The 10,834-nt window shown below is 51.6% G+C and overlaps 1 protein-coding gene across 1 annotated transcript; it reads left to right on the top strand.

Annotated features, from left to right (window-relative positions):
* Positions 1-432: 432 nt before the first annotated feature.
* LOC114485555 (junction plakoglobin-like) lies at positions 433-5,348 on the top strand (the record flags this gene model as incomplete). Its single annotated transcript, XM_028487192.1, has 6 exons — positions 433-464; positions 2,617-2,767; positions 2,877-2,998; positions 3,768-3,807; positions 4,068-4,233; positions 4,562-5,348. Coding segments are annotated over 5 exons (497 nt in total), but the record flags the coding sequence as incomplete, so codon positions are not given.
* Between the last annotated feature and the right edge of the window lie 5,486 nt (positions 5,349-10,834).

Genomic DNA, 10,834 nt, shown 5'->3' with positions numbered 1-10,834 from the left:
TTGAACTCACGCCCTCGGCAGTGAAAGTGCAGAGTCCTAACCACTGGACCGCCAGGGAATTCCCATGAACTCATAGATTTTTAAAGAAAAGTTATTGAATACTATGGGAAAATGCTTTATGCTACAATGTTTGATAAAAAAACAGGAATCAAATATATGTATACGACTATGATAAAAATCCAATGGAAAAAAGCTGTGTCTGGGTGGGGGATTGTGTCCAGTGTGCTTTTCCATTTCTTTATACTTTTCTTAGACTTTTCATGCTTTCTACTATGGGCTTGGGTTAAATCCAAAAAAGGGAGGCAGAGATGGGCAGGGCGGTGAGGTGCCTCATGCCTGCCTGCCTCACGCCCACCCCACGCCCCCTCTCCCCAGCTCCTGTACTCCTCAGTGGAGAACATCCAGCGTGTGGCCGCCGGGGTGCTGTGTGAGCTGGCCTCAACACCATCCCCCTGTTTGTGCAGGTGAGTCTGGGGCAGGTAGGCAGGAGAGGTTCCCCCAACCCCTGCTTCTCCCCACTGCTGAAAGGGGAAGGTTGACAGCCATGAGTTTGAGGGGGTCTGGGCCAGGCATCAAGAGGTCCTGGGAGGAGTTTGGAGAAAAGTGGCCGCACCAGGAGTGACCACTTAGCAAATGCCAGCAAATGAAAACAAAAACTATGTTTTAACGTCTGAAAAAACCTAAAAGCATTGAAAAGTAAACAGCAAACTGGGAAAATATTTGCAAGCATCACAACAGACCAGAGTTTAATATCTTTCATATAAAAAGAGCTTGTTAATACTAGACCCCAGGGCTAGACCCCAGTAGTTATATAAGAAGAGGCACATGCAGTTCCCAGGTGGCTCATAAACAAACGATGCTCGGGACTTCTCTGGTGGTCCAATGGCTAAGAGTCCACACTCCAGATGCAGGGGGCCCGGGTTCAATCCCACATGCCGCAACTAAGAGTTCACATGCCACAACTAAAGACCCCACATACCGCAACTAAGACCTGGCGCAGCCAAATAAATAAGTAAATATTAAAAAACCCAAAAAACAAAAAGCAATGCTCAACCCCAGGAGTTTAAAGAAATGAAGCTTACCCTGCAGTGAGAGCCCATTTTCCACTATCAAATTGGCAAAGAAAAAAATGGGAGTGCTTTGTGCTGATGAAGGTGTGATAAAATGGGCAGTCTTATACCCTGCTGGTGGGAAGATAAGGTGGTAAAACCTTTCCAGAAAGCAGTTTTGAAATATGTATAGACAGCCAAGTGGTACAGGTCTGGGACTCTGTCTTTATGAAATAGCGTAATGTAATTGAAAACATGGCATAGATGTATGCCCAGAGCTAACAATTGCAATGTTACTACTAATAATTGAAAATTAACCTACTGTCCAATGATAAGAGAATGGTTAAAAAAGGAATGGTCCATTATATCATGTGGTCATAGACAACGGTGTTGAAGAAGAACTTCTAGTTTTTGAAATTTTTTCCTTTAATTATTAATGTTCAGAGTAAGGAATTGGTGCTGGTAGCTACCTCCACTTGCCATTGATGAGGTTTTTTACTTTTTGTTGTTGTTTTGCTTTGTAGCATTCTCTTTCTCTCTCTCTTTTTTTTAAAATTTAATTTAATTTTTTATACAGCAGGTTCTTTTTTTAAAAAATTAATTTATGTATTATTTTTGGCTGAGTTGGGTCTTTGCTGCGGCGCGCAGACTTTCTCTAGTTGCAGCGAGCGGGGGCTGCTCTTCGTTGCGGTGCGCGGGCTTCTCATTGCAGTGGCTTATCTTGTTGTGGAGCACGGGCTCTAGGCGCGTGGGCTTCAGTAGTTGTGGCTCGCGGGCTCTAGAGCCCAGGCTCAGTAGTTTTGGCCATGGGCTTAGTTGCTCCGCGGCATGTAGGATCTTCCCGGCCCAGGGCTCAAACCCGTGTCCCCTGCATTAGCAGGCGGATTCTTAACTACTGGCACCACCAGGGAAACCCCTATACAGCAGGTTCTTATTAGTTATCTACTTTATACACATCAGTGTATACGTGTCAATCCCAATCTCCCAGTTCATCCCATCACCACCACCCCCCTCCCTCTGGGCTTTCCCGCCTTGGTGTCCCTACGTTTCTGTAGGAACTATTTTAATAAATTACAAATTTTGTGTGTTATTTTGATTATTAGACAAATGTTTAAATCTGATCATTCACACTTTTTTTTTTTTTTTTTTTTGGTTGCTCTGTGCTGCTTGTGATTTGTTCTCTGACAAGGGATTGAACTCACGCCCTCGGCAGTGAAAGTGCAGAGTCCTAACCACTGGACCGCCAGGGAATTCCCATGAACTCATAGATTTTTAAAGAAAAGTTATTGAATACTATGGGAAAATGCTTTATGCTACAATGTTTGATAAAAAAACAGGAATCAAATATATGTATACGACTATGATAAAAATCCAATGGAAAAAAGCTGTGTCTGGGTGGGGGATTGTGTCCAGTGTGCTTTTCCATTTCTTTATACTTTTCTTAGACTTTTCATGCTTTCTACTATGGGCTTGGGTTAAATCCAAAAAAGGGAGGCAGAGATGGGCAGGGCGGTGAGGTGCCTCATGCCTGCCTGCCTCACGCCCACCCCACGCCCCCTCTCCCCAGCTCCTGTACTCCTCAGTGGAGAACATCCAGCGTGTGGCCGCCGGGGTGCTGTGTGAGCTGGCCCAGGACAAGGAGGCGGCCGACGCCATTGATGCTGAGGGGGCCTCAGCCCCACTCATGGAGCTACTGCACTCCCGCAATGAGGGCACCGGTGAGGGGCTGGGCTGGGGGCGAGGGGAGCGAGGGGGGAAGCTGGGCCTTGTTCCCCCAGCCTGGCTGGAGGCAGGCACCTGACTTGGCCTGTCCTTTTCTCTGCTCAGCCACCTACGCTGCTGCCGTCTTGTTCCGCATCTCCGAGGATAAGAACCCAGATTACCGTAAGCGTGTGTCTGTGGAGCTCACCAACTCCCTCTTCAAGCACGACCCTGCAGCCTGGGAGGCTGTGAGTATCCCGGGTTGGGCTGCAGTGTCTGGTTGTGCAAGTTGCACACTGCACAAGGATTCCACTTTTAGGGAGGCCTCTACCATCCTGTCAACTTCATAGATTTTTATTTTATAATTGGATCACTTAGGACAATTCCCAGCAGATGGAAGTAGTAGGTTGAACCATCTACTGTTTTTTGTTTTTTTTTTGCGGTATGTGGGCCTCTCACCGCTGTGGCCTGTCCCATTGTGGAGCACAGGCTCCGGACGCGCAGGCTCAGCGGCCATGGCTCACGGGACCAGCCGCTCCGTGGCACGTGGGATCCTCCCGGACCGGGGCACAAACCCGCGTCCCCTGCGTTGGCAGGTGGACCCTCAACCACTGCGCCACCAGGGAAGCCCCCCATCTACTGTTTTTGACCTACAAAATGGCAATTTTATTTTGTCCAAACGAACATGAAGTGTTGGGGCAGGGGTGCCTTTCTCTAACTTGCACAAAGGTGCTGTATAGGCTGGAGGCTGCCCTGATCCTGGGTGGGGCAGCTCCTGGCACCCATTCTCTAGTCCTCTCCCCTCCACTCCCCTCCCCGCTCTAGTTCTGCGGGTGCCTCCAAGCGTGAATGGTGGGACCCTCCACCCTGGGGAGGTGCCTGAGGAGAAGAGTTCATCAGAGCACTGTGTTACCCTATCTCATCCTCTGTTCCTTCAAGGGGTCTTTGCCCCCTGCCTGGAGCCTGCGTTTTCCACCCTTCCCCTCCCCCAATGTTTCTCTTTGTCTCCATCCTCAGGCCCAGAGCATGATCCCCATTAATGAACCCTACGGAGATGGTAAGTGTGTGCAGAGCCCAGGGCAGAGGGGGTGCTGTGTGGGTGTGAGCAAGGGGGCAACTTTGTGACCCCAGGGCCAAAGGACCAGTGGCAGCCACCGTCGTGTCCACATGCACTCCTGTCCGGGTCCCTGATGTGAGAGTCTGGGGAAGGGGGCGGACCCACTGGGGGCGGGCAGAGGTAGAAGGTGTGGCTGAGGGCTGCCCAGACCCCCGCAGGGTAGCCTGAGACCCTGGACGGAGCTCCCTTCTCCTCCCCAGACATGGATGCCACCTACCGCCCCATGTACTCGAGTGACGTGCCCCTGGACCCCCTGGAGATGCACATGGACATGGATGGGGACTATCCTATTGACACCTACAGCGACGGCCTCAGGACCCCCTACCCCGCTGCGGACCACATGCTGGCCTAGCTGCCTGGACCCTAGTATGGCGACCCCTCCCCGCCCTGCTTTGCAGCTCTCCCTTCCCGCTACGGGCTGCTGAGACTCAGGCTTTCCCTTCCCTTCAGAACCTCCGTCTCATGGAGGCCCTCTCAGGTTTCCCCTGAAACCCTGGCTCCTTTCTGGGGGGAACAAGTGTGGGACCTCTTGGTGCTGAGCTCCCCCGGGGCAGGTGTGCCTCGCCTGCCTCATTCTGTTATCTTTGCTTGAGGCGAGGAGTCCTGCCCCTTCTACCATGGTGGCCGGGTTATGCACGAGCTCCTACGGGCCACGGGGCTGGCCTGACCCCTCTGTGTCTGCCCCTCCCTCCAGGTGCGGTTCCCCATCTGAGAGGCTCTCCTCGCAGGCGTTGGGGCGAGATAGCCAAGTGCCTGAGCCTGGGCAGGAGGGCTGCAACTTCCTGCTGAACCCCGCGCCTTCAGAGGTCCTCTGTAGGGTCTTTCTCGGGATGGCGATCTGCTCTTGCTTTTCTGTTCTGGGCTGTGGGTCCAGGGCCCGACACCCCCTCCCACCCCCGAGGCCCTGGCACTAAAGCTTTAGACTTGAGGCCCCCACTCTGTCCCCCCTCCTCCTGGGCTGCCCGTCTTCATAGGGCTGTGGTTCCTTCTCCGGCTGGCTCCGATTTGGTCACTGAACTCCACCAACTGGACTGAGCCCCGGGGGTCTCCAGGCCCCAGGTTCAAGGCCCAAAGGCCCAGAATCCAAAGCTTATCTTGAAAAGTTCAGGGATCGTCTGACCAGGGGGATGGGGCGGAGATGCGGGGAGTGCCTCCCCTGCTCCAGGACGTGGCCTGCTCCCTCCCCAGGACGTGCATTTGGCTTTGGCCCCTCCCGGGGTTAGCAGCTCCCTTGCACCTGTCCCGCCCACACAACTGCCCTAGCTGACCCCCTGAGAAGTGCTCTTGGCTGACCCCTCTGGTGTGCGGTGAGGGGCTTTCTCTTCCCCTTCCTGTTTCAGACTCCCCCCACCACCTCCTGCACACGGGCGTGGGGGGCTGGGGAAGTTCCCAGTAGAAAATTTTATTATTATCGCTTTATGTTTTCGGTTATTGGTTTTTTTGTATAGACCAAAGCAAAGAAAATAAAACTAAGGCACAGATCTGGTGGAGACTGTTTGGGGGAGAGGGGTGGGGGGACGGGGCTCCCTTAGCAGCCTGATGCCTCCTGGGCTGGATCCCCAGCGTCCACGGCCGCCTTGTGTGTGGAGAAGGCAAAGGGGGTGGTGGGGGGAGAAAGAAAGGAGCCTTCCAGGAGCTGGAGTTGATTTAAGTTAATACACACAACTTGGAACCTTAGGAGGCTAGGAGGGGTGAAGAGATGACTGGGGGTGAGTCCCCCGCTTTTGGGCACACCAGGCCGTATTTATCTCTTCAGTGGGCAACCTCCTTGCCGGCCTCTCAACTTCCAGCCTGCTCTGCCCCCGTCCAGCCTTAATGAACGAACATTGGCCCATCTCTCCAGGGCAGAACACTCCCCGCCGTGGCCTGTGGCTTGGAGTCCAGGCCCCTTATTGGTCGGTCTGTGGTGGGCCCGCCCCCGCCCCTGCACCCCTCCCCTCTGTCCCTTCAGCCAACATCCTCCACGCTGTTTCTTGCCTCCTGATCTTTGTCCATGCTGTTCCCTCTGCTCTCATTTCAGCCATCATGGTGCCACTGTCAGCTTATGTGACGGTCCCCCACCCATGTCCCCAAATTCTCCTTCCTGGGGAGGGTTGAGTATAACACACATGCCAAGCCTGGAACATGTGGCCCCTGTGGGCCTGCTCTCACCAGATCCGTTGCCTCATCTCTATACCTGCCTGGAGCTCGGGCAGTGGAGGGAGGTCATGACCCTGTTCTTGGAGGAGCAGAGTGGTACAGGTCTGGTGTTGGGGGGCAGGGCAGGAGCCCAGTTAGGCGGCAGCTGAGAGGTGCAGGGGAGAGGTGATGAGATTCTGAGCCGAGCTCTGCTGAGAGGGGCCATGGAATGGGAGGGGAATTTTTAGAGATTATGAGAAGGTCTCTTTTTTTTTTTTTTTTTTGGCTGTGCCTCGCGGCTTGTGGGACCTTAGTTCCCCGACCAGGGATTGAACCCGGGCCCTTGGCAGTGAAAGTGCAGAGTCTTAACCACTGGACTGCCAGGGAATTCCCACGAGAAGGTCTTTTAATAATGCGCTCTCTGTACTCAGTGTTCAGGGCCTGTCTTAGTCTGCTCTGGTTGCTATAACAAAATACCATAGACTGGTGGCTTAAACCCCATTTACTTCTCACAGTTCTGGAGGCAGGAAGTCCAAGATCAAGGTGCCAGTAGATTCCATGTCTGGTGAGAGCCCACTTCTTGGCTTGCAGACAACATCTCCTTGCTGTGTGCTCACATGACCTTTCCTCGGTGCTGGCTCAGAGAGAGAGATTTCTCTCCCTCTTCTTATAAGGGCACGAATCCCATCATGAGAGTCCCACCCTTGTGACCTCATCTAAACCAAATTATCTCCCAAAGGCCCTATCTCCAAATACCATCACACTGGGGGCTAGAACTTCAACATATGAATTCAGAGGGACACAGACATTCAGCCCATAAGAGAGCCCTGATAGGAAACACTCAATTTGGGTAATTTGAGAATTTGCTAAAGGGACAGTTTTACAAAGGTGTGGGCAGGTATAGGAAACAGGAAGGGAGAGGGTAGTACCCTGGACTAATTATGGTGGCCTCACCTTCTCTACCCTCAGGCAAGAAGGGAAGGAGTGCTTCTTGGGGACAGGACCCTGTGGATGAGGTTCCTGACAAGGGAAGGCTGTGACCTCGCTCCTTCCTACAGTGCTCCCTGTTGGCCAAAGCCAAGCAAAAACCAGAGAGCCCATCAATGTGGTCTCTCCATGTTGTATCCTGCTGCCCAGAGCAGAGTGGAGTAGATCTGGGGAAGCCAGTGGAATATAACTCTCTCCCACCCCCCATCTTTCCAAAAGAGGATTGGAGACGGCTTACGAGAAAGGATTGCTCTTTCAAGTCTCAAAACAGGTAATGAGGACAAGGGAAAGCAAGGGGCAGCAAAGCACCCATGTTAAGCGTTCATACTAGCCATGATTGAACTTCCTCATTAGATGCTGAGCTTCCTGGCAGCCTGGTCAAAAGGGGAAACAATGCAAGTTAAACTCAATGGAGTGAGTTGACTGCTTCTTGAGTTTTCACGTAGGAGCTGTCTGAGCCCCACAACCTTGAGAAAGTCAGTTCGCTTCTCTGAACTTCAATATCCTCATCTGTAAAAAGGGTAATCCTGAACATGAGGATGAAATGAGAGAGCACAGCGATTCCAGCAAGAAGAAGGGGAAAGGGCGAGAGGCTTTTTTCTAGAGAGACATTACCTTTTCATTTTCCAGAAGGGACGTGCACTCCAGGGACGTATCTGGACATGGGCTGGACACTGTCACATGACCATCCCTTGCTGCAAGGGAATCTGGGAAACAATATTTCAGCTGCACACATTACCTCCTTGACAAAAATCAGGTTTCTGATAGTAAGAAAGAAAGGGGACATAGAGGACCTGGGGTAGACCACCAGCCATGTCTACTGCGACTTGGAATGAGTTCCGGGACCAACTGCTGCCTTTTTAGGTAGGTTTGTTGGGGAAGCCAGCAGAAGAGCTGAGTGGGTGTCAGCAAAAGAACTGACAGAGTAGCAGACCAGAAGGGAAATGCAGGCTTAGGTGAGGGGGGCGGACCTGATTGAGCCACATCGAAGGAATAGGAACCTGGCCCTGTCCGTCTAGAGGTCTGGAGGAACGTCTCTGCCACCCACATGATCAACATCTCTACCTTGGTATCAGCAGTACCAATGCAGACAGACACCCACCTATGACAAGGGAGGGTCACTTGCTAGATGGCCGAACCAAGCCCCCGCCCGCCCAGAAATGGCGATGGGCCAGAATGAGGGGCAGAATCCAACAAGGTGGGATTAATATCAAGTTATTAAAGTACATCTTTAAAGGACTTCCCTGGCGGTCTGGTTAAGCTTCCGCGCTTCCAGTGCAGGGGCCACGGGTCTGATCCCTGGTCGGGGAACTAAGATCCTACATGCTGCATGGCGTGGCCAAAAAAAAAAAAAAAAGTCTTAAAAATAAGTTCTCATCTGTGGACCTAAAATGGCTCTTAAAATAACGTCTGTCAATTAAAAAAATAAGTTATTAAAGGGAGTCTTACACTAAACATTTAAAAAGCATTTCTGCATGACCTCATCTCCAAGGCATATAAGTTGGCTTAAAAGGTACAATCGTTAAGATAAAATAACTCGGTAGGAAATAATTAGATGGAATCCTAAATCCTATACTTTAATCTAAAAACATCTATGCACATATAGGACATATGGGGAAATTCAGCTACACCCAGAACGTGTGGGAAAGATTTGAGAAATTCAGTTGACCCCCAAGTTCGCAATAAATTGTTAGTACAATGGAGCTTTGGAAAATGACTCAAAACGCAGTCCTAGTCTGTACTGATAGAAGTATAATGTCTCTGGAGGAACGCAGTAGCACTGCATTGGCTAGATTTGTGGATCATTCATTCATTCATTCATTCATTCATCAACTGCTTCCTAAGGGCCTGCTGTTTGCCAGACTTTGTTCAAGGCATCGTGGGTAGAGATGCCCATGTTCTTGTCTTCCAGGGCGAAGGTGGATGGACAGTAAACCAAGACCAGCAGGAGAGCATGGAAGGGAGCATGTACTTAGGAGTCTGGGTGGGTCCAGGAAGTCCGAGAGGGAGTGGGCGACAATTGAGCCTCATTGTGAATAAGGAGGATGTATTTGCTGGGCGTCACTGGGAGGCACCGGCATTCCTGGCAGTGGGAACAGCAAAGACATGGACATGGGGATCTGGGTGGGGAGTTCAAGAAATAACAGTGGGTTGGTGTGCCCGGCCCTTAAGAGGAGGGGGGCGGCACAGTGAGAAACAGGCTGGAAAATGGGGCAAAAGTCAGATGGCGGAAGGCCTTGTGCATCTGGCCAAAGCGTGTGAACTTGATCTTGGATAAGATGGGGTGTGGGGGGGGAACCCACTGAGTTTTTAACCAGAAGGCAGCAGTGACCCCACGTGGAGGGTGAGATTCTGTCTTGAGGTCATTCTTGGAGGGCCGGTCGTAGTAACAGTCAGTGATCATACCCATCATCACTCATTTACCTTTTTCGTAGTACTGGATCCTATGCTAAGTGATTTCCTCACAACTTTGAGGGTGAGGATAATTTCCTCTCATTTCACTTTTGAGGCTAAAGATGTTCCAGTGACCTGCCTATAACTCTATAGTTTTAACTAATATTAACAACAGCAGTTATGAGCCCTCAGGTGCAAAGTACTTTACTGAATAATCTCAGTCCCCACATCCCTGTGAGGTGTATAAAATGAAGGTAAATTATACAAGGTGCAGCCCCCGAGACTCAGAGGTTAGGAAACGTGCCGAAGGCAGAACAGCTGTGTGAGCGCCAGGGCTGAGATCTGAATCCAGGACACCCTACTCTTTTTCTTTAATTTTGTTCTATTTCTTTCCCTTTTCTTTATTTTATTTTATTTTTAAACAATCTTTATTTTTTTAAAAAATTTTTGACTGCATTGGATCTTCATTGCTGCATGTGGGCTTTCTCTAGTCGCGGCGAGCAGGGGCTACTCTTTGTTGCGGTGTGCGGGCTTCTCATTGCGGTGGCTTCTCTTGTTGCAGAACATGGGCTTTAGGCGCGCGGGCTTCAGTAGTTGTGGCGCGCGGGCTCAGTAGTTGTGGCTCGTGGACTCTAGAGTGCAGGCTCAGTAGTTGTGGCTCACGGGCTTAGTTGCTCCGCGGCATGTGGGATCTTCCCAGACCAGGGATCGAACCCCTGTCCCCTGCATTGGCAGGCGGATTCTTAACCACTGCGCCACCAGGGAAGCCCTCCCTTTTCTTAAATATATGTTTATTTTTTGACTGTGTCGGGTCTTCGTTGCGGCATACAGGATCTTTCTTTGTGGTGCGCGGTTCTTCGCTACGGTGCGCGGGCTTCTCTCTAGTTGTGGTGCGCAGGCTTAGTTGCCCCGCGGCATGTGGGATCTTAGTTCCCCAAGGGAGGAACTGGCGTCCCCTGCATTGCAAGATGGATTCTCAACCACTGGACCACCGGGGGAGTCCCCAGGACACCTGACTCTTAATCCCAAGGCACTTTACCCACACCCCATCCCCACGGTTGGGACCCTGAGCCTAGGTCTGCGTTGATGCCATGGCCCCACTGGCAACCGCTGGCTGGCCTGGGGCGCCCCGATGAGATCAGGAGGGATGGGGTTTATGCCCGACCAAAGGATGTGGGGCCTGGAGAAGAGCACACTGGCAGAAGACCTCTCAGATGTGCCAGAGCACTGGGGGGTGCAGCCTCCTTCTGGGGATCCCCAGAGGGCGTAACTGGAACAAGAAGTGGGACTGCGTGTGGGAGTGGGATGGCAAAGAAGATCTTGGCTCTAAGCAGAAGTCTTGAGGAAGACTTTTCGAGAATGAGGGCTGTCTGGAAGTGCACAGACTACTTTACTGAGCTCCGCATTACTGGAGATACCCAGGCAAAGGCTGGAGGATGACCTGGTGGGGCGGTGATGGGAGGGGCTC

This window comes from Physeter macrocephalus, unplaced genomic scaffold, assembly GCF_002837175.3.
Source record: "Physeter macrocephalus isolate SW-GA unplaced genomic scaffold, ASM283717v5 random_1345, whole genome shotgun sequence".
Taxonomy (NCBI): domain Eukaryota; kingdom Metazoa; phylum Chordata; class Mammalia; order Artiodactyla; family Physeteridae; genus Physeter; species Physeter macrocephalus.
The sequence above is the reverse complement of the archived record's forward strand: the minus strand, read 5'-3'. Positions and strand labels throughout refer to the sequence as shown.